The sequence below is a fragment of the Oncorhynchus nerka genome, linkage group LG3 (assembly GCF_034236695.1).
Source record: "Oncorhynchus nerka isolate Pitt River linkage group LG3, Oner_Uvic_2.0, whole genome shotgun sequence".
Taxonomy (NCBI): Eukaryota; Metazoa; Chordata; class Actinopteri; order Salmoniformes; family Salmonidae; genus Oncorhynchus; species Oncorhynchus nerka.
The window spans coordinates 40,743,029-40,770,933 of record NC_088398.1 but is presented as its reverse complement, the minus strand read 5'-3'; the positions used below and the strand labels follow the sequence as shown (position 1 = coordinate 40,770,933).

The 27,905-nt window shown below is 43.9% G+C and overlaps 1 protein-coding gene across 4 annotated transcripts in view; it reads left to right on the top strand.

Moving 5' to 3' along the window:
* The window catches only part of LOC115107867 (double-stranded RNA-specific editase 1-like), a 200,672-nt gene that overhangs the window by 137,633 nt on the left and 35,134 nt on the right, over nucleotides 1–27,905 (top strand). For all 4 annotated transcript variants that reach the window (XM_029631599.2, XM_029631580.2, XM_065011767.1 and 1 more), the window contains 4 exons: nucleotides 12,762–12,830; nucleotides 15,944–16,869; nucleotides 19,593–19,707; nucleotides 27,467–27,635. In XM_029631599.2, coding sequence (XP_029487459.1) covers nucleotides 12,803–12,830; nucleotides 15,944–16,869; nucleotides 19,593–19,707; nucleotides 27,467–27,635 — 1,238 coding nt within the window. In that variant the 5' untranslated portion in view covers nucleotides 12,762–12,802. The remainder of the gene's footprint in view (nucleotides 1–12,761; nucleotides 12,831–15,943; nucleotides 16,870–19,592; nucleotides 19,708–27,466; nucleotides 27,636–27,905) is intronic.

The window sequence follows — 27,905 nt, the reverse complement described above, 5'->3', positions numbered from 1 at the left end:
AACCATGCTGGTTAAGTGTGCCTTGAATTCTAAATAAATCACCAACAGTGTCACCAGCAAAGCACCACCACCCCAATTCTTCACGGTGGGAACCTCACATTTGGAGATTATACATTCACCCACTCTACATCTAAACAAAGACACGGCGGTTGGAACCAAAAAAATCTAATTTGGAGAGATGTCCACCAGTCTAATGTCCATTGCTTGTGTTTCTTGGCCCAAGCAAGTCTCTTCTGGTGTTCTTTGGTATTGGTTTCTTTGCAGCAATTCAACCACGAAGGCCTGATTCATGCAGTCTCCTCTGAACAGCTGATGTTGAGATGTGTCTGTTACTTGAACTCTGTGAAGCATTTATTTGGGCTGCAATTTCTGAGGCTGCTAACTAATAAACTTATCCTCTGCAGCAGAGGTAACTCTGGGTCTTCCATTCCTGTGGCGGTCCTCATGAGATCCAGTTTCATTATAGCATTTGAAGGTTTTTGCGACTGCACTTGAAGAAACATTCAAAGTTCTTGAAATGTTCCGTATTGACTGATCTTCATGTCTTAAAGTAATGCTGTACTATCATTTCTCTTTGCTTATTTGAGCTGTTCTTGCCATAATATGGACTTAGTCCTATTTAGTGAAAGACCATCTTATGTATACCCCCCACACCTTGTCACAACACAACTGATTGGCTCCAACCACATTAAGGAAAATAATTCCACAAATGAACTTTTAAGGAGGCACACCTGTTAATTGAAATGCATTCCAGGTGACTACCTCATATAGCTGGTTGAGATAATGCCAAGAGTTTGCAAGCTATCATTAAGGCAAAGGGTGGCTGTTTGAAGAATCTCAAATATAAAATATATTTTGATCTGTTTCACACTTTTTGGTTACCACATGATTCCATATGTGTTATTTCAACCGAAAAATGTCTGCACAAACTGTAATTAACCGTCTCAGGCAAGCTCATTGCATGCTCTTCGTCCTCACAAAGGTTGGGGCGGCAGGGTAGCCTAGTGGTTAGAGCGTTGGACTAGTAACCGGAAGGTTGCGAGTTCAAACCCCCGAGCTGACAAGGTACAAATCTGTCGTTCTGCCCCTGAACAGGCAGTTAACCTACTGTTCTCAGGCCGTCATTGAAAATAAGAATGTGTCCTTAACTGACTTGCCTGGTTAAATAAAGGTACAATTTTTTTAAAAATGTCTTGACCTGACTGCAGTTTGTCATCGTAACCGACTTCAGCGGGCAAATACTCGCAGCGTGCTCTTCACGGATGAATCCTGTACCAGGCAGATGGCACCCATTGACCACGTTTGGGATGCTCTGGATCAACGTGTACGACAGTGTGTTCCGGTTTCCGCCAATATCCAGCAACTTCGCACAGCCATTGAAGAGGAGTGGGACAACATTCCACAGCCTACAATCAACAGCCTGATCAACTATGTGCAAAGGAGATTGCTGCATGAGGCAAATGGTGGTCACACCAGATACTGACTGGTTTTCTGATCCATGCCCCTACCATTTTTTAAGGTATCTGTGACCTACTGATGCATATCTGTATTGTATTCCCAGTCATGTGAAATCCATAGATTAGGGCCTAGTGAATTTATTTCAATTGACTGATTTCCTTGTATGAACTGTAACTTTGAAATTGTTGCATGTTGCGTGATACTTTTGTTCATTGTAGATTTACGCAGTGGCACGCACGTGAGGATACTGGATCACCTGACCTGTCCTTGAATATGAAATACAGTGCACAGCAGGAGCATTGAGGCAAGGAAAATGGGAAGGGAGAGGGAGAAATAGATAGAGAGCAATGGAAATAGATAGTTGGGGGGAGGGAGACTATGCTGATACCAGCAGTTTTTGTCTGGTCAGCCTGCAGCACTTCAAAATACGATTTGAGAGAATGAGGCCATACACACACTCGTACACACACTCGTGCACACATTCATACACACTCGTGTCATATGCACGCACACACACTCAGCAGCTGGCCAAGTGCCTCTAAATAGCTGTCAGTGCATGCCTTATTTCATCTTTGTAAACTTACTTTTTCACAATGTTTTTATTCTTGCTTCAGGTCATTACAGCCCAATTCGCACTCCTAGACAGGCAAACACACTCGCTTGTGCTCTCTCCTGTGTGTGACTTTTGTGACTGAACAGTGAGCACCGATACATCTGGCGATAGCCCGTGGAGAGCTCAGAAGAACTCATAACTTAGCCCCTCTCCTTAGCCACACACACACACACACACACATCTGCCCCACAGGCACAGTGCGTATATCATAAATCATAGCTGTCACAGGTTTTACAGCTCCCTCTGAAAAGGGGAAATGGAGGATGGCGGCAGCTACCCAGCGCCCTTGAAGAGGGAGGGAGAGCGAATGAGAGAGAGGGTGAAAAATATTTTTTAGATTTTCATTGAATCGGCAGAAGCGCAGGTGTGTGGTCTTGAAGAGATAAACAGTCGACTAATATGGTGAAATGATGGATACTACATTACTCCCCTTTTGAGCGAGGTACCTGACAACATTTCAACCATGTTGGTTTTTGCCAGATTACTCACCATCCTATGGGGGTGTCATGCAGTACTAATTCTATCCCATGCATCAAGAGTTCTATTCATCTCTTATTGTCTCGTTTTGCAAAATTGAAAATGCAGGGTTAGTGTTGAATTGTCACCCTCTTTTAAAGCTTTACATCACTGAGAAGGATGAGAGCAATCCCTTCCTGCTCTATGGAACACCTAGGTCAGGTCCGAATGTCCAGCTGGCACCTGCAGTTTGTAGCAGGGCCTCCTAAACGCATTGGGAGATCTGCTCTTATTGAAGTCAAATTGGTGTTGGCAGGCTAATTCAAACAGGGTATTGGTCATTAGTCAAACCAAATTGAATAATGGAGTCCGAGATGGAGGTTTGCGTGGGGGATACGGTTGAGCTGTGAGCGTGAGGTTGTGTGTGTGTGTGTGTGTGAAGGGGGCACGATAGTGGCGATGTTAGGCGGCCACGCTCCTCTCCCCCATACCCCGGCCCATCAGTTTCAATCCGGCAGCCCCTCCATGAGAACCCCAGTTCATTAGGCCCCCGGTGGCCCCACACGTGTACCCCATTATGGTGCATTAGCTGGTCACCACCCTGGGCAACTGGACCGAGATAGAAACTGGACAGCGAGGAAGAGCGATTGGCTTGAACATTACAAAATCTCTGACTGGTTCACTTTCGAATTCTTTTACAATTCCCTCCATTCTTAAAGTAAATCACTGATCTTCCATGGTTTGATTGACAAAAAGATATTGGATAGAATCTAGAAAAATTGCCATTGCCTATCAAATAGCACAAGTCTGTGATCAAATCAAATGAAACTTTATTTGCCACATGTGCCGAATACAACAAGTTTAGACTTTAATATGAAATGAATACTTACAAGCCCTTAACCAACAGTGCAGTTCAAGAAGAAGAAATGACTTACCAAGTAGACTAAAATAAAAAGTAACACCATAAGAATAACGAGGCTATATACAGGGGGCACCGGTACAAAGTCAGTGTGCAGGGGTACAGGTTAGTTGAGGTAATCTGTACATGTAGGTGGGGATGAAGTGACAATGCATAGGTAACAAACAAACAGCGAGTAGAAGCAGTGTACAAAAGGGAGGGGGGGTCAATGTAAATCGTCCGGTGCCAAATTTTATGAATTGTTCAGCAGTCTAATGGCTTGGGGGTAGAAGCTGTTGAGGAGCCTTTTGGTCCAAAACTTGGCGCTCCGGATCGGTTTGCCGTGCAGTAGCAGAGAAAACAGTCTATAACTTGGGTGACTGGAGTCTCTGACAATTCTATGGGCTTTCCTCTGACACCGCCTATTATATAGATCTTGGATGGCAGGAAGCTTGGCCCCAGTGATGTACTGGGCCGTTCGCACTACCCTCTACCATATTACGGTCAGATGCCGAGCAATTACCATACCAGGCGTTGATGCAACCGGTCAGGATGCTCTCGATGGTGCAGCTGTAGAACCTATTGAGGATCTGAGGACCCATGCCAAATCTTTTCAGTCTCCTGAGGGGGGAAAAGGTTTTGTTTTGCCCTCCTCATGACTGTCTTGGTATGTTTGGACCATGATAGTTCATTGGTGATGTGGACACCAAGGAACTTGAAACACTCGACCCACTCCACTACAGCCCCGTCGATGTTAATAGGGGGCCTGTTCGGCCCGCCTTTTTCCCTGTAGTCCACGATCAGCTCCTTTGTCTTGCTCACATTGAGGGAGAGGTTGTTATCCTGACACCACACTGCCAGTTCTCTGACCTCCTCCCTATAGGCTCTCATCGTTGTCAGTGATCAGGCCTACCACTGTTGTGTCATCAGCAAACTTAATGATGGTGTTAGAATCGTGTCTGGCCACGCAGTCGTGGGTGAACAGGGAATACAGGAGGGGACTAAGTACACACCCCTGAGGGGCCCCAGCTTCCTAGGAAACTATGCAGTTTTTTTTTTTTTTTACGTGTTATTTCTTACATTAGTACCCCAGGTCATCTTAGGTTTCATTACATACAGTCGAGAAGAACTACTGAATATAAGAGCAGCGTCAACTCACCATCAGTACGACCAAGAATTTGACTTTCGCGAAGCGGATCCTGTGTTCTGCCTTTCACCCAGGACAACGGAATGGATCCCAGCCGGCGACCCAAAAAAACGACTTCGTAAAAGAGGGAAACGTAGCGGTCTTCTGGTCAGACTCCGGAGACGGGCACATCGTGCACCACTCCCAGTATACTTCTCGCCAATGTCCAGTCTCTTGACAACAAGGTTGATGAAATCCAAGCAAGGGGAGTATTCCAGACGGACATCAGAGACTGTAACGTTCTTTGCTTCACGGAAACATGGCTCACTGGAGAGACGCTATCGGAGTCGGTGCAGCCAGCTGGTTTCTCCACGCATCGCGCCGACAGAAACGAACATCTTTCTGGTAAGAAGAGGGGCGGGGGCGTATGCCTTATGGCTAATGAGACGTGGATTAGTCTCCCGCTCCTTGACAGAGGCAGCTCTAGCGTTTAGCTCGATGCGGATGTTGCCTGTAATCCATGGCTTCTGGTTGGGATATGAACGTATGGTCACTGTGGGGACAACGTCATTGATGCACTTATTGATGAAGCTGATGACTGAGATGGTGTGTTCCTCAATGCCATTGGATGAATACCGGAACATATTCCAGTCTGTGCTAGCAAAACAGTCCTGTAGTGTAGCATCCACGTCATCTGACCACTTCCATATTGAGCGAGTCAGTGTTACTTCCTGCTTTAGTATTTGCTTGTAAGCAGGAATCAGGAGGATAGAATTATGGTCAGATTTGCCAAATGGAGGGCGGGGGAGAGTTTTGTATGCACCTCTGTGAGTGCAGTGAAGGTGGTCTAGGATTTTTTTTTCCCCTGGTTGCACTTGTGACATGCTGGTAAAAATGTGGTAAAACTTATTTAAATTTTCCTGCATAAAAGTCTCCGGCTACTAGGAGCGCCGCTTCTGGGTGAGCATTTTCTTCATTGCTTATGGCCTTAAAGAGTTGGTTGAGAGTGGTCTTAGTGCCAGACCTGAAGGAAGGATGTGCTTTAGAACAGTGTCATTCATTTATTTTAACTGTTGGTTCATTTTAAGAAATTAATTCTGTCTGTGTGTCTCCAGAGGTTTTCGAAATTATTTCAAGTATTTTGCTTTTGACCCAGACTTCACTCCAGAGCTGTTATGTGCTGTTAGAATACACATGTGGATGTATTTCTTGGGGGAAGAAAGTGACTCTTCTGGATAGAGATTTGGATCGAACAGTGTCTTCTACTGGTTTGCTCATGTGGTCGTGGTATATTTGTATGGAGCAGTCTGTATTGGCGTTTCCCTGTCTACGGTCCTGAAATAGTCCGTTTTGTTTGCCTGTCCGGGTGTGCAGTCGATATATTCAGTTTCACTAGTGTGCAGCGTGTTTGTTTGCGCGTTTCTTTCTGTGTCTGAGTGTTTACAACAGACGCAGAGCTGCCAAGCAGGCCTAATTCCTTGCTCGTCTCGTGTCTCCTACACGATGTGGGCGGACACACCGACATGTCTGACCATTGGGGATTCGAAAATCGATGGCAGAGAAGGGGCTTTTCTGTATTAAGTGTGCTCTTAATGCAGTTTGTGTCGGTGAGGATTCCTTCAGTGCTCGGGCTTAAGTCAGTGTTGTCAGGCTTTTAAAGGCAGCATGAAAGGAAAACTAAAGAAAAAGCTCCACCGAAAACAAGCAGTGGCTGAGAGGCTCACACATTTCCTTTCGTCAGAAAGGCTGGGTTGTTTTGATATTACGGCGGGGGGGGGGGGGGGGGGGGGATTAGTTGGAGGGAGAGGTTATGGATTCCCATTAAAAAGTGGCATTAGCTAAGTTCTATGTCAAATCAAGTTGCATTTGTCACATGCGCCGAATATAACTGGTGTGGACTTTCTACCGTGAAATGCTCGCTTGAGAGCCCTTCCCAACCACGCAGAGTTTAAAAGTAATAGTAACACGAGGATATAATATAATCAAATACACAAGAATGGCGCTCTATACAGGGAGTACCAGTACCAGATCAATGTGCAGAAAGAGGTAGATATGTACACGAAGGCAGGGTAAAGTGACTAGGCATCAGGGAAGATAACGATAAAAGTCAAATAACGAACAGAGTAGCAGCAGCAAATGTTGAGTGTAAAAGTGTGGCCCCGTAGCTCAATCGAAATAAAGAGCAGGCCGTTTAGGGTGAATTGCAAAGTGGTGCTTCACTGAGGGAGAGCCCCTGACCTGAGCTCTCATGTCACTGTACAAATAAAAAAACAATCAAATTGTCAGTAGATCAATTGACCAATCACAAGCCACAAGCCCTGTCAGAAGCTCAATCAAAAGACAACACACTTTCATTTGACCAATTACAAACATTGCACTGCCAATGCTCCCATAAGGCTGTTAATAATTTTCTGCATTGTGGTTACAGGTTGCAGACATTTTTTGCTCCTGACCATAGACATATATACATTGACCTTTTTTCCTTTATAGATGGTAAGTGTATATTGCAGACCTGTTGGACTTCCCAGAATACTTTGCCTTTTGCACTGGACAGAAATTAACTTATTTTCATGCACCTCTGCCCTTCCTGCAATCTTTTTATTACCTAAGTTACTCCTCCTCTCTTCCCCACCCCCATCACTCAACCTCTACCAGCGTTTGGCCTGACTGTTCACCTCCCACTGCCTTTCAAGGGCAGGCCTATCCTCATTTCTCTGTTTTAGGAGACATAATGATTCTCTTGTACCTAGAATAGGATTGCATTTTCTGTTTCTCTCCTCTCCCTCCCTCTCTCTCCATCCACCCTTTCCCTGTTCCGGCGGCTGCAGCTCCCTCCACGGAAGCGTCGTGCTACCGCTCCACCGCAGCGAAAGCGAGGGATGAAAGACGAATCAAAACACCGTATTTCCCTCGGGCCCTCACGCCGCCGAGATTGAATTGGAGTTTTCTCATCTTCTTTCTCATCTTTTCTCTCCCCCTCCCTCGCCCCAACCATCCATTGAAATACCATCTGAAACCAGCCCCTTTCACAACTGGTGGGATATGGTAGTGTTTTGGCGTAAGGAATAAAGAAGAGGAGCGCACATCTACCAGTGCAAGACCTCTAACCCGATAATAGGAATCTAATAATCATAAGCATATTCTACTGGTTAAGCCACACATCTTTAGCTTGGAGACTGAACGTTATGCCACCGATGTTCCTTACTTCAATTGTTATGGCAAAAGTTGTCGTTTCTTCGCCATCTTGTCAATGACTCGCCTTTCTTACTTTCCGTAGCTAGAGTGGAACACTGATATGACACGCTGATCGCTGACACCAATTTGCGCCCAACAATTTTAATGCTAAAGAGTCATATTGAGTCATAGGAATTTTGAAGGAATCTCTCTCTTAAATCTGGTATGAAAGTGGAGACCTGGTCAGGACCAGTGGTGGAAAAAGTACTCAATTGTTATACTTGAGTAAAATTCTATATATTAAGCACACCAGATGGTATAATCTTCTTAGTTTTTTATTTATTCCCCACCAAAAATTGTAACCGAATTTTCATCATATCCAATTGGTAGTTAGTCTTGTCTCATCGTTGCAACTCCCGTACGGACTCGGGAGAGGTGACTGTTGAGAGCCTTGCGTCCTCCAAAACACAACCCTGCTAAGCCGTACTGCATCTTGGCACACTGCACACTTAACCCGGAAGCCAGCCGCGCCAATGTGTCGGAGGAAACGTCGTACACCTGACGACCATGTCAGCGTGCATGCGCCCGGCCTGCCACAGGAGTCACTAGAACGCGATGGGACAAGGACATCCCGGCCGGCCAACCCCTCCCGTAACCTGGACGACGCTGGGCCAATTGTGCTTAGCATCATATCTGAGTGTGTCCCTGGCTGTCCGTATATTTGAAAAACAAGAACATCAAGGGGCCTCCCGGTCGCAGCCGGCTGTATTGAACCAGGATCTGTAGTAACGCAGCTAGCACTGCAATGCGGTGCCTTAGACCGTTGCGCAACTCGGGAGGGCCTTTGATGTTCTTGTTTTTAAAATGTACGGACAGCCAGGGACACAGTCAGACATTATTTACAAACGCAGTATTTGTCCTCCAGATCAGAGGCACTGGGTATGACAACACTTTATATGCATAGGTACGTGAATTGGACCATATTGCTGTCCTGCCTGAGCATTCAAAATGTAACAACTACTTTTGGGTGCCAGTGAGAAATGGAGTAAAAGGAACATATTATCTTCAGGAATGTAGTGGAGTAAAAGTTGTCGAAAAATATAAAAAAGTTGAGTTGTTTTTTGGGGGTATTACTTAAGTAGTACTTTAAAGTATTTTTACTTCAGTACTTTACACCACTGGTCAGGATGCTCCTCTCTACATCGATTACTTTTTTTACAGCCACTGACCCATGTGGAGCAAAAAAAGCAGCCGGTTAAATGCGGCCTCTGTGGATTGACTGTGGGCAAACACTGAGGCCAAACAGATGCAGCTGTGCTAACACTGGGTCTAAGCAGGGCTGAGCTGTCCATCCAGCACTCTGGTACCCCGGCCTGGCACCCGTCATCTGGCTACTGAGGCATGAAGTGATGCCACTAATACCCTAACAAGACTTCTCCCTCAGATCATCGACAGACAACTTATTAGTTAGTTGCGCTGAATGACCAGACAGGTCTCTGGTTCTGCCTTTGTTGTGTCCTTGGCCCTAACTCACCACTGGATTGTATTTGTCCTTGCAGCTTAGTTTTTATGAATGCTGTAGATGCACGGGCCTTAGATTGGAACAGATCTCATGGCTGCTTACTGATTCATGAGCGGCTCGTGAGCGAAGCGGTGAAACGGCTCTGAGACCTCATAATAGAAAGCGACGGGCGCACGAGCCAGCCTAAATGGGCGAATCTCGAAACCTCTAATCGCCAAAGAGGCATTTAGCGTTCAAGCCTACGGGTGAAATAGGGTACAAGGTGGGGAGGTGCAGGGTGGGGGGATGGGGAATCATTGGACGAAGGAAGGACACCTGGCTGGAGTTTGACTTGGCTACCTAAAACACATAATCCCTCCTACCCCCACCCAACTAGCCCCCTCACAACCGCCCCTTTTCATTTTCAATCATAGGACTGAATATTAGTATTTTAATAGGGTCGTAATTTTGCTAGCATATTTGCTGTCACCCACCATTAGCCAAGATTAATTAGGCCATTTAATTTAGCTTAAAGTGTCGGTCATGAGGAATGGTGCATGGGAACAAGGCAGAGAGCTGGAATCAGCACAATCTGGTCCCCGTCATAACCACTCTCTCTCTCTCTCATTGGATTCATCATGATTTCGACACTCCTGCTTCACTTGTGCTGTAGTTGCAGGGGGACCAAGCTGTTAGACCGGCACGTGTGTGTGTGTGTGTGTGTGTGTGTGTGTGAGTGTGTGTGTATTGCGTGTGTCTCCTGTTCCATTCACCTCTTGACTACTAGGATGTTATTTTAAAAGAGAAATTCTCATCGACTTACTTGGCTAAAATGTTCTATGCAATGATTTTTTTCTAGTTGTCGAATTTCTAGTTTAAGTGGTTCCATGGAAGGGCGACTGTTGTACACATGGCCATCATAGCTTCTACTTATGTTACATACTACAGCTGCGAATGAAGACCAGTGCATTGGACTGGGGAAAACAGAAAATATATTCCCATAAGAGAATGTGATTATTAGCAAAGAGCATTTCTTTCTAGGCCAGAAACAAACTACGCACTCCCTTGGGCGTTCATGTCTGGGCCTGGATCTGGGCTATGTTCAATACGAACATGATCAACACTGCTATTTAAGACTGGAATTGGAAAGTTGATACATGTAGTAGAATTATTTGTTACTTCTTGGTAAAATATTAAAATAATTCATCACATTTGGTAACAACCTTATATAAAATTTGACATAAATGTAACAGGTTCTGAAAACACACAGTACCAGTTAAAAGTTTGGACACCTACTTATTCAAGGGTATCTTTCTTCTTTAAATAAAAACTATTTTCTACATTGCAAAATAGTAGTGGAGATGTCAAAACTATGAAATAACCAACCAAAAAAGTGTTAAACAAATCTAAATATATTTGAGATATTTAGATTTTTCAAATTAGCCACCCTTTGCCTTTTGCCACTCTTGGCATTCTCTCAACCAGCTTCATGAGCTAGTCACCTGGAATGCATTTCAATTAACAGGTGTGCCTGTTAAATGAAGTTGTGGAATTTATTTCCTAAATGCATTTGAGCCAATCAGTTGTGTTGTGACAAGGTAGGGGTGGTATACAGAAGATATCCCTATTTGGTAGAAGACCAAGTTCATATGGCAAGAACAGTTCAAATAAGAAAAGAGAAACGACAGTCCATCATTACTTTAATACATGAAGGTCAGTCAATACAGAACATTTCAAGAACTTTGAACGTTTCTTCAAGTGTAGTCGCAAAAACCAAGCGATTTTATGAAACTGTCTCTCATGAGGACCGCCACAGGAAAGGAAGACCCAGAGTTACCTCTGCTGCGGAGGAAAAGTTCATTAGAGTTACCAGCCTCATATTGCAACCCGAATAAATGCTTCACAGAGTTCAAGTAACAGACACATCTCAATATCAACTGTTCAGAGGAGACTGTGTGAATCAGGCTTTCATTGTCGAATTGCTGCAAAGAAACCACTACTACAGGACACCAATAAGAAGAAGAGACTTGCTTGGGCCAAGAAACACGAGCAATGGACATTAGACCGGTGGAAATCTGTCCTTTGGTCTGATGAGTCCCAATTAGACATTTTTGGTTCCAACTGCCGTGTCTTTGTGAGACGCAGAGAAGGTGAACGGATGATCTCCGCATGTGTGGTTCCCACCGTGGAGCATGAAGGAAGAGATGTAATGGTGTAGGGGTGCTTTGCTGGTGACACTGTATATGATTTATTTAGAATTTAAGGCACACTTAACCAGCATGGCTACCACAGAATTCTACAGCTATACTCCATCACATCTGTTTAGTTGGACTGTCATTTGTTTTTCAACAGGGCAAAGACCCAAAACACATCCCCAGGCTGTGAAAGGGCTATTTGACCAAGAAGGATAGTGACGGAGTGCTGCATCAGATGACCTGGCCTCCACAATCACCTCAACCCAATTGAGATGGTTTGGGATGAGTTGGACCACAGAGTGAAGGAAAAGCAGCCAACAAATGGTCAGCATATGTGGAAACTCCTTCAAGACTGTTGGAAAAGCATTCCTCATGAGGCTGTTTTGGAGAATGCCAAGAGTGTGCAAAGCTGTCATCAAGGCGAAGGGTGACAACTGTGAAGAATCTAAAATATATTTCAATTTGTTTAACACTTTTTTGGGGTTACTGCATGATTCCATATGTGTTATTTCATAGTTCCCTAAACTATTCTACAATGCATAAAATAGTCAAACAAATAAATAAAAACCCTTGAATGAGTAGGTGTGTCCAAACTTTTGACTGGTACTGTCAATATATTTGTTCAATGTCTCCAGAGTAATACATATTGAGTGCTTTAACAGTAGATCCTTTCCCTCTTGAGATAGTTAGGGCTCACAGGCAATCCTCCAGTACAACTGTGTGTTCTTGATGTATGACTTAAATGTCAAGTAGGATTGCTGTAGAAATCTCAGGATTAGATTCTAGGCCAGACACCAGATTCACCTGCAGAGAGTCAAATCTGCTCACCTAGAAATCCATCGGCTTTGCTGTACGGTACAACTGTTCGTGTACTGTAGTGCATGTTCTACCGCCAGGTAAATGGCTGTCTGTGTCATGCCCGGCTAAAAGGCATGTCCATGTCAATGGCTGTATATCTTCCGGCAGGCAGCTGGAAATGAGGTCTAATCGGACGGATATTAAAGTCACAATACACTGCTTCTGACTATTACGGCCTGTCAGCACCGGGCCCCCTCTCCTCTCTCGCCCAGATTAGTATTCCCCTCTGAATATTTATACACTCACCGTAGGCTTAACCTGGCTGTGTCATTTTCATCTCACTGCACTGGTTGTGGGTATGGGTGTGTGTACATATGAATATTTTGAGAGAATTAAAAAAAAAAATCCCCCCCCCCACACACACACACTTGGTCCCCTCTTATAGTTGTACGTGTTTGTGTCTTCACATGGGCAAGTGTGTTATTTGTGGTAGAGACATCTAGGTTGAGTTTGACCATCCCTTCCTCTGGTGTTGTTCTCAGGTGGAGCCGGAGCTCGGCAGCCCCGGCAGAAGCTCTTCACCATGGACGTGGATGAAGAGGAGAACATGAGTGAGTGTGTCCGTCTCTCCCTTTGTCCAATTGTCTGTCTGCCTGTGTCCATTTGTTCCCTTACCGGATTCCCTGCGTAGACACACACACACACATACACAAAGGACATACACAAAGGACATACACAAACAACAAGCACCGCACATACAGAAACCTCACTGCAAAACTCCATAAATTCCTTGGATTCAACTTATATTGCTCTATGCACACCCTTTAAAAAAGAAATGTCATCCTCAATCACACATTCAAATTTAATTGGACATTTTGGGAGGAATCTGAGCCCTGAGCTCCAACCAGCCGTGCCTATGAATGAGTCTCTGCTCTAGATCCCCACCTCTCTGAACATACAGAAGAAATGGCTGCCTGGTCTATCCCAGGATGAAATGGATGGTTGCCATTGTAGTTTCACATCCCGGTTTCACGCTGAGGGCCTGCTGACAATGTCACCTTCATTACAATTGGCTGATTTCTGTACATTTTTTTCCAAAACGCCAGCAACTGGCTCAAAACAGAGGGGGACATTTCATGTAGTTTTGATACTGGGACTACTGTTATCATTTATCTCCAGGTTAGTTAGCCACTGTAAAGATGGCTACAAAACATATTACTCCGAGCAATGGAAATGTGTCATTTACTTGAACACCAGGAGGAGTTTATCATATTTGTTTGTTCCTCAAGTATGCTCACATTCATACCAGCTGGATTCCAGTTTGAAAAACAGTGTTGGGGAACATACCCACTGATATGCTCACTGACATTCAAAATACGCAATAGCCTCGAAATAATATTAAGCTACTCCACTGAAATCGCCGGGACATTTACATTTTCTGTAGCTATACTGAAATGAATGTAATTAGGCCTAAGTATTAATTGGCTCATCAAAAGTCAACTTTCACTGAGCGTACGAAACATTAAGAACACCTTCCTGATATTGAGTGTCCCTTTGCCCTCAAAACAGCCTCAATTCGTCGCGGCATGAACTCTACAGGGTGTCAAGCGTTCCCCAGGGATGCTGGCCCATGTTGACTCCAATGCTTCCTAAAATGTTCAAGTTGGCTGGATGTCCTTTGGGCGGCGGACGATTCTTGAAACACACGGGAAACTGTTGAGCGTGGAGAAACCCAGCAGCATTTCAGTTCTTGACACATACCGGTGCACCTGGCACCTACTACCATACCTCGTTCGAAGGCACTTAGATCTTTTATCTTGCCCATTCACCATCTGAATGGCACACATCTACAATCCATGTCTCAAGGCTTAAAAATCCTTCTTTAACCTGTCTCCTCCCCTTCATCTACACTGATTTGAAGTGGATTTAACAAGTGACATCAATAAGGGATCATAGCTTTCACCTGGATTCACCTGGTCAGTCTATCATGGAAAGAGCAGGTGTTCTTAATGTTTTGTACACTGTCTATAATGGCAAAAGCCACTTATTGTTACAGTATTCATGCCTTTGGTTTTTCTCCTTTGTAGTTATTTCCCATACATCCCCTTGTTAAGACTCCTTCTTGCCTGGCTTGTGCATGGCTACCCCAGAGTCCACCAGCCTATTCTCAATGTGTCAGTGATACTCCCCACTTCAAGACCTCCTCCGAAAAGCACTCGCACACTTCCATGTTGCGTAATGTATACACACTGTACCTTAAATTACACGAGGCAAATACATATCTGAACACTTGGAATAAACTACACCCAAAGTAAATGAAATCATGTACATTATCGTTTGAGTGGAACATCCTTTAAGGCTATTCAAGAACATCCTTGAACAAGGCAGTTTAACCCACTGTTCCTAGGCCGTCATTGTGAATAAGAATTTGTTCTTCACTGACTTGCCTAGTTAAATAAAAAAATAAAAAGGCATGGGCACATTATAAGGAGGGGTAGGGCTTCATATTAGTCTGGGTATATAAGAGCATTTGGAAACGCGTGAGAGCAGGAATTTTTTTGTTTGTCTGGCTTGTGGGATGTGCCCTCTATTTTAGTATGCAGAAACTCGACGAACATCAGCGCCTGTCTGAAGCTACGGATTCTGTGTTCAGAAGTCGCTGGAAACCCCAACAGAGCCTCTGAAGAGCTCTGATCTCATCTGGTTTGAAAATGCATAGTGTGATATGTTTCTTTTATAAAGTAGAGCTCTGCGTTACCAGAAAGTAAATCGATTAGGTTGTCTAAAGATCTAAAAACATCTCGGAGGTTTTCTCAGATTGGACCCTTTCATCCTTGTCAGACTTTGTTGGTCTTGCGGAATGTGTCCTCTTCCCCTTGCTCTTCCTCGCACTCTTCCCTGCACCCTCCCATCTTCCCAATAAACCCTGTAATTTGCACTGCCGGGTTCTCTCTCCCCTGAGTACCGAAAGGAGTAACCTATCAAGCCTTTGCTGGAGGATGTTATAAATGAAAATTTTGCCAACATTCCATCCGCTTTGCCAACAGGACCTGGTGATGTGTGCTCCTTGCAATATTCTAGAGCTGCAATTCCACTATTATGAGAGCTCGCTCAGCACTCTAACGTCAAATTATCATTAAAAAGCCAACAGATTAGAGTATCGATACTTGTGGGGTGAGGAACAGGTGATCAAATCTGCCTGTAAAGTAAAGATCTGTTTGTTTGTATGCGTGTGTGTGCGTACCCCAACTCTTCCACATATTTTCCCTCCTGACCCCTCCCTAAACTAACGTATCAACAGAAACCTGCCTGACCACGGCTAGCAAATGCCGTGGTCAGGGAGGGAGGAACTCAATATTTATTTTGTTATGCTGGCCTGATTTTCCTATCACTTATTTCCCCATTTACATAGTTATTGTATAGATTCAATCCTTCTTGCAATGCCATAGAATCCAACTTCCCTTGAATATCCAAGAAAGTACCATCCTATCATTATGACAATTATTGTCTATTTTGCCAAAACTTAATTGCTAAATGGATTTTCCTCTTGAGATGTATGTTTGATACTTTGGGGTCAATGTAATATCAGTTAAGCCTCTCTAACAAATAAACATAGCACACATCACCAGTTCAGTTCCAAAGAGTGATATAGGAATCTATCAATTTTACATTTACAAGATCCTGCAACGAAGGCGTTGTAAGTTACTCTTTCTGGGCACCGCAGGTTCGAGCAGCACCGACGTAAAGGAAAACCGTAACCTGGACAACGTCTCCTCCAAAGAGGGGGAGGCTGTAGCTGAGCAGCTCCCCAACGGCAGTGGCGGGGGCAGCAGGAAGCGCCCCTTAGAGGAGGGAAACAATGGCCACACGCACTCCAAGTTCCGGGCCAAGAAGCGTAAGAAAATGCCGGGCCCGGTTCTACCCAAGAATGCCCTTATGCAGCTGAATGAAATTAAGCCGGGGCTGCTGTATAAGCTGCTATCTCAAACGGGTCCAGTCCACGCTCCCGTGTTTGTCATGACCGTCGAAGTCAATGGGCAGCTGTTCGAGGGCTCAGGTCCCACCAAGAAGAAGGCCAAGCTGAATGCAGCAGAGAAGGCACTGCGCTCCTTTGTCCAGTTCCCCAACGCCTCCGAAGCGCACCTGGCTATGGGCCGGACACTGACAGTCAATACAGACTTCACATCCGACCAGGCCGACTTCCCAGACATGCTCTTCAACGGGTTTGAGACGCCCGCACCGCCCGAGGACTCCTTTTACCTGGGCTCCAATGGCAGCGGCTGCTTAAACTCGCTGGGAGAGTACTCCATGCCTTCCACCCCAGGTGCTAACTTAGCCCAGGCCCTGTTGCCCCCTCACTCATCCTTCACCTCGCCCTCGAGCGGCAAGAACCCTGTCATGATCCTCAATGAGCTAAGGCCGGGCCTCAAGTATGACTTTTTGTCCGAGAGCGGCGAGAGCCATGCAAAGAACTTTGTCATGCAGGTATCGGTGGACTCACAGCAGTTCGAGGGCTCTGGACGAAACAAGAAGCTGGCCAAGGCCCGGGCCGCCCAGGCAGCCCTCTCAGCCCTCTTCAACATGCAGCTGGACCAGACGCCCTCCCGACAGCCCATCCCCAGAGAGGGACTGCAGCTCCACCTACCCCAGGTAAGAGCCCAAACCTAGGTCCCTCTGAACTAGCCCACTCTGTCCCCAGTCAAGACCCTTTTTTAGAACAGGTCATAGCACCAATATTATATCTGCACTCACTGACTGTGGGGAAAAAAAAACAGGGTGAATTGTTTTTTAATGGGGATGAGTAAGACGGTTTATACTCTACATGTAATGTTTTCAGGCGCTGAACAAAGGAATCACGGCACTTATGCCCTCAAGCACAAAGGTCTAACACCCTAGAGTCCAAAACAGAGCTTCCCCAGAAAGTATTCCTTCTCTGTAATATATTATGGGTAGCCAAAACACTTATGCAAGGCTTTCTCAAACTGTTGTGATTTTTTTTATTATTAATACAGGAGTGCATTAACTATTTATAAATATCCGGATGTTTTGGTCAAAGAAACCCATCTGCTGAGAATGAGAGTTTGAGAATAGGTCTTTGTTATATTGGAAACTTTCTATTGGCTGATGTGGGTTTTAAAGCTGAGGACACAAAGGTATTTTCACAACTGGAATTAGCAAAATCTCCCCCCTCTTAATCATAATGTCTTTGAGCTTATCTAAAGAGCTTCAGTGTCTGTCACATGCCTCTACTACCTCATATTTTAAAGTATTTTCTTTATGAAAGTTCCCAACGGGAACATTGGGTGCTCTTGCCAATCATCGCTGGGTTTGAGACATTAATTGAAGATGAAATGATCAAGCCCGAAGGATGATAGAAGATGAGACAGGAGTTGAAAATGTAAGGCGCTTTAGTACCGAGATGATGTGTATGCATGCGAGACATCTATTTACACATCTCCCAATCAGGCTCCCCTAATCGCCAGCTGAGAACACCAGGAAATAGCATGCCTCCTTTTTTTAGTCTTGTTGAAACAACCACAATTGACTGTCTAGGCTCTTTCCTACCTAGATGTGAGACCTATTCAATTGAGGCACTCAAAGGGTTCCAGAGTTTAGAGTTTGGGTTAATTTTGTAGGAAATCTGAAATGCAATTATTTTACTTAAGTCTTGTTTACTTCACTTGTTAGCCTGAATAAAATCACCCTTTGTTAAGATGTTGTTTTTAAACACTTTCAAAATTGAATGTGATTTTTCATCAAATGTAATACGATGGTACAGTGCTGCTCACACATTGTCGTGGGACAGAGTTGTGTCTAGAGCTTGAGTCCATGGTTAGGGCTAGGTTTTAGTAAACGTTTACTGGGGTGTTGTAGCTGGGAGTCAGACTGTATCTAGCTCGACTTCATCCCTGGATTTGCACTCCACTAGTCGTGCTCCGTAACTGCTTTGTGACTTTACCACATACATACGTTTTGCTACTGGGAATGCTACTGGTAATGCTACTGGTAATGCTACTGGGAATTCTACTGGGAATGCTACTGGGAATGCTCGGAGTGTAAACCCAGCATTGCAGGTGCTCAAAGAAGGTATCCCCTTTCTAAAGCCTGCTCTTTTCGAAGACTCAATATAGCTTGGTTCGGTTTGATAAGAATTGGGGCGGTGAGGATGGGGATTGGTCATCACAGAAGTGACTGTCAGTCCTGCCGGTGTGTGCAGAGAGAGTGCAGTCTGCACGAGTAAGCAGCTAGTGGGGCTAAACTGTCAATGGCTTCAATTGTCTTTTCTCCCCAGGAACATTTCCCGCTTTTTTTATTTTTCTTTCTTTCTTTCTTTACTCTCTCCTCCACTTGTCATCGGTCTGGTTCCTTCAAAACAGGCAGCTCGTGTCAATGATTCTGCACCTGCTAATTGGTCTATTAATTCTCTGTCGGTTAATATTTATTAAATGTACCATCAACCGAGCGCTCCATATGGACGGGGCTAATTAGGAAAGTCAGGAGAACATGAGTGATAGAATGCCCTGTTAGTTATTGCCAGACTGGAATTGCCTGACTGTTTTTTTTTGGCAGGCTGCTTTGTTCCCCCGGAGGTTAACAGAGACAGAGAGTCCACACTGCACTGCCCGCAACCAACCTGCGGAATTCCAAAGTCAAATGAAATGACTCTGAAGTATCAGGGGGAAGTGATATTTGAACTAATCTCGTTCATTTGTGCCCATCCAGCTGTCGCCTCTCCTTGGTTGTAATCATTTTCAGCATTTAAGAACACGAATCGAAATATTTACACAGGGTTCTTTACCAGAATAGACACCCAGTTTCTGTATGCCAGCATTCAATAACACATCAAAATATTTGCAAACATAATGAAAATGATCATGCTTAGGTAAGACAAGAAGTGAAGACCTCGAGATCCTGAACATTAAGTGATGTTGTACTCCGTCTGTGATCAAAGTCTGTTGTGGCTTTTTGATTGTTCAGGCCGCATGGAGGAGGAGATGGCTGTGTGTACTTTCTGGTTAATTTGGGGTTCCTCCTTCAGGTTGCTCCTTTGGTCCTGAGTTGGTGTCCTTATGCTTGTTGCTCTTCTGTTGGTTCCTTGCTTGCGTTGCAAAGGCTGTGCTCTAGTTGTCTTCTCCCTCTTTTCTTGAGGGTGGAACGCTTCAAATCGTCCTCCAGCAAAAATGGTTTTTACTTTTACTGTTGATCCGTGATGTCATCTGCTCCCCCCACTTGATTGAGCAGGATGAAATGAGCAGGATAAACTCATCCGAAACAGGCAACCTACTACCTGAAGCCTGTGGTTGTTGTGCTGTCGATTTGATTTGATTTGTTGTGCTGCGTGTCACATCTCTGCTGTCTGTGTGCGGTCCCAGGTCCTCGCCGACGCGGTCTCTCGCCTGGTTGTGGACAAGTTCAGCGAGCTGACGGACAACTTCACCTCCCCCCACGCGCGGCGGAAAGTCCTGGCAGGGGTCGTCATGACAACAGGTACGCTTTGTTACTAGGCCTAATGGGAAAACACTGCGTTCTCCACTCTCGGGAGCAATGCCGCTGCCAAACGGTACACCACTAGATTTGTACAGACCATAAAAACACAGCCATACTGTTTGCAAGTGGCTGACGTGTATAGATGGGAGGAAATTAAGCTTCCTTAACCACATGATGGGTGGGATTAGCACCACCTCTCAATCATTGTGCACATCAGTTTTCCTTTTGAGTTCGTGGGTCCATGATTGATAGTGCACGATGCTGCTGTTCATCATTGGCTTTGTAAGCCTCTTTTCCTATTCATATTTTATTTTCATTTTTTTACAAAAATACACATGCGCATATTTGTATGCCTACATAAGAAACTACAGTGTCTTCAGAAAGTATTCATAACCCTTGACTTAATCCACATTTTGTTGTTACATCCTGAATTCAAAAGATTCAATACATTTTGTTCTTACACATTTACACACAATACCCCATAATGACAAAGTGAGAACATGTTTTTAGTATAACATTTTAAAAAGTCGTATTGATAATGAAATGCATTCATATATAAGTATTCACACCCCTAGGAGCTCAGGTGCATCTCATTTCCTTTGATAATCCTTGATGTCACGACAACTTGATTTGAAGTCTACCTGGACATGATTTAGAAAGAAACACAGTTGTCTATATAATGTCCCACAGTTGACAGCGCATGTCAGAGCAGAGACTTTACCATGAAGTCCAAGGAACTGTCCATAGATCTCCCAAAAATAATTATGATGAGGCATATATTTGGAGAAGGATATTAAACCATTTCTAGCGTGTCGAACAATTTCCAAGAGCACTGTGATCTCCATTATTGGGAAATAAATAAATAAATAAACATTTGGAACTACCAGACCAATTGAGCAACCGGGCAAGAAGGACATTGGTCATGGAGGTGACCAAGAACCCAATGCCCACTCTGACAGAACTGCACAGTTCCTTGGCTGAGATGGAAGAACCTGCCAGAAGGATAACAGTCTCTACAGCACTTCACTAATCTGGACTTTATGGGAAAGTGGCCAGACGGAAGCCACTCCTGAGAAAAAGCCACATGACAGCACACCTGGAGTTTGCAAAAAGGCACGTGGAAGACTGATAGCCTAAGGCAAACGATTCTGTCATCTGATGAGACAAAAATGTAACTCTTTGGCCTGAATGCAAAGCGCTGTCTGGAGAAAACCAGGCACAGCTCGTCACCCGTCTTAACACCATTCCTAAAGTGAAGCATGGTGGTGGCAGCATCATGCAATTGGGATGCTGTGGAACTGGTAAGGAAAGAGGGAACAATGAATGAAGCCAAATACAGGCAAATCCTTGATGAGAACCTGCTTCAGAGTGCAAACGACCTTAAACTGAGGGCGAAGATTTCCATTCCAACAGGACAAAGACCCCAAACATACAGCCAAAGCAATGCTGGAATGGTTTCAGAACAAGAATGTGAAAGTCCTTGAGTGGCCCAGCCCAAACCCCAGACTCGAATCCCATAAAAAAAACTTGAAGATTGCGGATTACCGCCGCTTGACATCTAATTTAAGAGGTTGAGAAAATCTGCAAAGAAGAATGGAAGAAAATCCACAAATCCAGATATGCAAAGCTGATACAGACATACCCAAGACGACTCAAAGTTGTAATCACCACCAAAGGTGCTTCTACAAAATATTGAAAACCAGTTTTTTTTTAATTTGTCAAATCGGGAGGTCCCGGAACACAGTGAGTGCGAGTGGGGGGTTATCAGGGGGGCTCTGAGGTACCGGAACACATTGAGAGAGAAAAAAGTGTCAAACACAACATAGCAGCAGACAGAGTTAACAACCAAGTAGCCTACTATCTATGGTGGTGAAACAGACAGCACTCTCCAAGGTGCTGATTCATTCAAAGCATTTGAGACGTCACTGCAATATGCCCACACACTTGAGAATAGCTGCGCCTGAGCCTAATTTTCCACAACCGCCATATGCATACATACAGTACCAGTCAAAACGTTGAACCACCTACTCATTCAAGGGTTTTTCTTTATTTGTACTATTTTCTTTTTTGAACCCATATGGAATCATGTAGTAACCAAAAAAAGTGTTAAACAATAAATATATTTTAGATTCTTCAAAGTAGCCACTCTTTGCCATGATGACAGCTTTGCACACTCTTGGCATTCTCTCAACACGCTTCACCTGGAATGCTTTTCCAACAGTCTTGAAGGAGTTCCCATTGTGTGTAGGGCAGGTCATCTGATGCAGCACTCCATCACTCTCCTTGGTTAAATAGCCCTTACACAGCCTGGAGATGTGTTTTAGGTCATTGTCCTGTTGAAAAACAAATGATAGTCCCACTCAGTGCAAAAACCAGATGGGATGGCGTATCGTGGCAGAATGCTACAGTAGCCATGCTGGTTAAGTATGTCTTCATTCTAAATAAATCACAGACTGTGTCACCAGCAAAGCACCATCACACCACCTCCTCCATGCTTCACGGTGGGAACCACACATGCGGACATCATCCGTTCACCTACATGGCAGTTGGAACCAAAAATCTCTAATTGGGACTCATCAGTCCAAAGGACAGATTTCCACCGGTCTAATGTCCATTGCTCATGTTTCTTGGCCAAAGCAAGTCTCTTCTTCTTATTGGTGTCCTTTGGTAGTGGTTTCTTTGCAGCAATTCGACCATGAAGGCCTGATTCACACAGTCTCCTCTGAACAGTTGATGTTGAGATGTCTGTTACTTGAACTATGTGAAGCATTTATTTAGGCTGCAATCTGAGGTTCAGTTAATTCTAATGACTGTGGGATTTATTTTCCTTTGGCGGTCCTCATGACAGCCAGTTTCATCATAGAGCTTGGTTTTTGCAAATGCACTTGAAGAAACTTTCGACGTTGACATTTTGCGGATTGCCTGACCTTCATGTCTTAAAGTAATGATGGACTGTCGTTTCCCTTTGCTTATTTGAGCTGTTCTTGCCATAATATGGACTTGGTCTTTTGCCAAATAGGGCGATCTTCTGTATACGACCCCTACCTTGTCACAACACAACTGATTGGCTCAAACGCATTAAGAAGGAAAGAAATTCCACAAATGAACTTTTAACAAGGCACACCTGTTAATTGAAATTCATTGCAGGTACTACTATGTCATGAATTTGGGTGAGAGAATGCCAAGAGTGTGCAAAGCTGTCAAGGCAAAGGGTGGCTACTTTGAAGAATCTCAAATATAGAATATATTTTGACCTAACACTTTCTTGGTTACTACATGATTCCATGTGTTATTTCATTATTTTGATGTCTTCACTATTATTCTACAATGTAGAAAATAGTTAAAAAATAAAAAACCTTGAATGAGTTTGTGTGTCAACCTTTGACTGGTATTGTAAATTCTCAGCTGGGGGGCTTATAAGACCCGAATTTCATATAATTTTGAAGACATGTAGCAGTAGAACAAATGTCACAATATTGGAATATAACTTAAAATAAAATAAATCAATGTATGGTAGGCTACAGCAGAACACGCATGACAGGAATTTCATGTTCAGATTACAAACTTCTTTTGTACTGTGAAGGTAAAGAAGAAAAAAGTCCTGCCGTAGTTTTCAAAACCTCCCACAATGACTCTCCCCATGTCAAGTCCATTTAACTCCCTGAGAGTCCTGGGGCTGTGAAATTTAGCTTCCTAAGTCTGTTCTGAACACTCTAGCTGTGGCGTATTTTTTCATTTTGAGTGTTAACTATAACCTGGGTGTCCTCTCTAACCTTGTCTACAAGGCTTTCTGCCACCAAATGCGCCTTGGTTCGGGCATGTTCAAAAACCGTTTTTCTGGGGGTTCTCTATTTTTCTGGGGGGTTTTTAACATCTGAGTCATAGGATGTTAATTTACTGTACATTCCACCCACTCTTATGCTAGTTTAATCCCTCCAGTCATTTCTAGACCCAAGCCCCCTACGTTTTTGCGTGTTGTACAGCCCAACTTTAAATTCTGCATGACAAGCCAGGGCTTATACGTTTGCTTGTTCTTGTACGGCAAATTGCACCTGCTCCAAGCACTTCATCGGTGGATGCACTGTCCCCCTCCCCCACCAGCTCCCCGTCTCCCGCTGAGTCTGACTCGCTAGTAGGCTTACTAGCTAGTGGAGTTGCCGGTGGTGATGCTGAACTGGTGGGATTAGCAGCACTGCTAGCTAAGGCATCGCCAACAGTTTGCCCATCACTTCTCTCCTCCGGCAATGACAGTTCTCTGGCTCGTTCTGGGTTCAATTCACCATCTTTCTCAGGGTTTTTGGACTTCAAAAATCTAATTTAATTGCCTTTTCTTATTCATTTTTTATTTGGCTTTCCCCACAATTAAAATTCAGGAGGATGACGACACGTGACGTGATAACGTAAGGACGACCTCTTCACTAGCTGACCACTTCTACCTAGAACTGTGTCAAGATCAGTTCCTTACAAAACAGGCCCTCCCCATAACCTCTAAGTACAAATAAGAGAGCAGGACTAGAATCAGTGTGGCAGGATAGGATGATTACACAGAAGGATCACCACGCTATTATACTATTATAGGATTGATGCCGGAACAAACAAAGTCAAATCTGAGAGGTGCCGGATCCTGTTCAAATTAAGCACTGGTAAATACTTAGTGGTTCTTCCTTTAAAAGTTTTGAGCTTATGCCGCGACCGTTTGTGGTAGATGGTGGCATTCTGTCATTGCACCACACTATCACCAGGGGGAGTTAAAACGCTGATCTATCGGTAGTCTAAACTGTGGCAATTAATGGAGGCGTCTCCCCTCTGGCACTAGAGTGCTGCATCAGGCAACAACAACAAACTGTCGGTGGTTCTGAAGTTAAGAGAGAACTTGGGTAAATACAAAGGGGGAATTTCACTTGACATGTGGACTGACGATTTTCGAAAAATAGGCATGGTGGGCTTTTGGTTTCTCTCCCTCTAAAACAGAAATAAATAATACAAAACAACTGGCTTTATTTACAAATTAGTACGAATGTCTCACCCCATGTTCAAGAATGGCCTTTTTCACATTTCAGATTACAATCGCTCACTTTTGGTTATTTGAAACTATATCTCTAAAATATATATTTTTTTAAACAAGTCATAGAAATTTGGTTGCAATTTCAGTTACAATTTTTTGTTGTTATAAAAGTAAGGAACTTGTTTGTTGGCCCTGCATTAAAGACCAAAATTGGTTAAAGAAAATTGTGATAAAGAATATATACCACCGTCTCTTGCGCATGTCATTTTACTTTCATAATGCATCCTTATTTACAGAGCTATTATTATTATTATTATTAACCCTGCATTATAATTATATAAAAGCCCGTTAGGGCAAATCTGGTCTGTGAGAATATCTAACGAAGCGAGCATAAAAGGGATTTAGCTCGTCTGGTAGGCTTGCGTCACTGGGCAGCTCGCGTCTGGGTTTCCCTTTGTAGTCCGTAAACGTTTTCAAGCCCTGCCACATCCGACGAGCGTCAGAGCCGGTGTAGTAGGATTCAGTCTTAATCCTGTATTGACGCTTTGCTTGTTTGATGGTTTGTCTGCGGGCATAGCGGGATTTCTTTTAAGCGTCCAGATTAGTGTCCTGCTCCTTGAAAGCGGCAGCTCTAGCCTTTAGCTCGATGCGGATGTTGCCTGTAATTCATGACTTCTGGTTGGGATATGTACACTGTGGGGAAGATGTCGTCAATTCACTTAATGATGAACCCGATGACTGAGGTGGTATACTCCTCAATGCTTTTGGATGAATCCCGGAACATATTCCAGTCTGTGCTAGCAAAACAGTCCTGTAGTGTAGCATCCACGTCATTTGACCACTTCAGTCTTGAGCGAGTCACTGGTACTTCCTGCTTTAGTTTTTGCTTGTAAGCGGGAATCAGGAGGATAGAATTATGGATTTGCCAAATGGAATGTGGGGGTGCTTTGTATGCATCTCAGTGTGAGGAGTTTTTTCCCTCTGGTTGCACATGTGAAATGCTGGTAGAAATGAAGTAAAATGGATTAAAGTCCCCGGCCACTAGGAGCGCCGCTTCTGGGTTCTGAGCATTTTCCTGTTTGCTTATGGCCTTATAGTGTTGGCTGAGTGTGGTCTTAGTGCCAGCATCGGTCTGTGGTGGTAAATAGATGGCTAAGAATAATATAGATGAGAACTCTCTTGGTAGATAGTGTGGTCAACAGCTTATCATACGGTACTCTACTTCAGGCAAACAATACCTCGAGACTTCTTTAATATTCGACATCGCGCACCAGCTGTTATTGACAAATAGACACACACACTCACCCCTCGCAGCTTCTCTGTTCTGCCGGTGCATGGAAAATCCCTTCAGCCACAACTCGGTGAAAGATAAGATATTACAGTTTTTAATGTCCCGTTGGTAGGATAATCTTGATCGTAGGTCATCGATTTCATTTTCCAATGATTGCACGTTGGCCAATAGAACGGATGGCGTGGGAGTTTACTCTCTCGCCTACGAATTCTTGAAGGCAGCCTGACCTCTGCCCCCTTCTTCTCTGTCTTCACGCAAATGACGGGGATTTGGGACAGTTTCCGGGAGAGCAGTACATCCTTCCCGTCGGACTCGTTAAAGAAAAATGAATTACACCCAAAGTCATCCAATTCAGCACAATTTCGCGCTGCTCTGAAACAAGCATGGTGACTGGTCTTGATAAATCAATGATATTTGTATTTGTACTTTATCTCTGTTTCGGTATTGGTTAGCCTACAATTAGGTTGTGGAAATGTTAGAATTATTTTGCTCCTATGTTGCGCCTACTCTCGACCGGTCACATTGTACAGCGCCATATTTTCCAGACGGAAACCCTGAGAGTTTTCTATTTCTTGGAATAGAAACACCATAATATTAATCAAATGTATTAAGCTACATTTCTTAATTTCTTAAAATTAATCCCATATAATATGTTCTTACAAAAAAAGGTTTTAAATTCTCTAGTACAGCCAATATTAAAAACTGTCAAATGCTTCTCAAAGATGCCCTCTGGTGGTCAAACTAGCACTAACTAACATTAATGACAACAATGGCTGACACTTAAATAATGTGCCATAGAATTCTGTGGCTGTTACGTATACTCCCTCTCCGGCCTCTAGGTCATCAGGTTGCTGATTATCCCGCACACCTGTCACCATCGTCAAGTGCACCAGCGCCTCATGACACTCACCTGGAATCCATCACCTCCTTGATTATCTTCTCTATAGCTGTCACTCCCCTTGGTTCTTTCCTCAGGTGTTATTGACTTTGTTTCATGTCGGTGCATTGTTTGTGTTTCGTGTTTAATGTTTTGTTTATTTCTAAAACACTCACTCTCTGTACTTGCTTCCCGACTCTCAGCGCAATCGTTGCAGTGGCAGCCCGCACAGTGTGCTGCAGTATGACGCAACTTTTTAAAGGAAGAACCACTAAGTAAATTAGATTTCTGTATTACATTTTCAATAAATTTGCAGAAATGTCTAAAAAGATGTTTTCACTTTGTCATTATGGATTATTGTGTGTAGATGGGTGAGAGAAAAATCTATTTCATCCATTTTGAATTCAGGCTGAAACCCAACCAGATGTGAATTAAGTCAATGGGTATGAATACTTTATGAAGGCGCACTGTACATCTAAAATACAATAAAATGTAAATGAAATAATAGAAAAGTAAAAACCATAAACACGAATGCTTTTATTGAATGTAAAGGTGAATTTTGAGCCTGTCTGTTCCCTACCCCCAGGCACGGACGTGAAAGAGGCCCAGGTGATCTGTGTCTCCACGGGCACCAAGTGCATCAATGGCGAGTACATGAGTGACCGCGGCTTGGCGCTCAACGACTGCCATGCAGAGATTATCGCCCGCCGCTCGCTCATCCGGTACCTCTACGCCCAGCTGGAGCACTTCCTAAGGTGAGAAGTCAAGGGGTGGAAGCAATGGCAGAAGCCATTTGAAAATACAAACAATGACTCTCATTTTGATTGGAGTTTGTTTGGTTGTAGCCAACCTTTCGTGGGTCATGAAGTCATAGTCCTTGATTTGTATTTAGTTGTAAAATCAAGTCGACTGTTGCATAACTTTTTCTAAATGCAGCAATTGTTGCAAATTGTTTCTTCAATTGCAACATGGCATTCCTTTTTGCTCTTGCTTCAGCTGATTCTTTTAGTCATTTTTGTTGATAT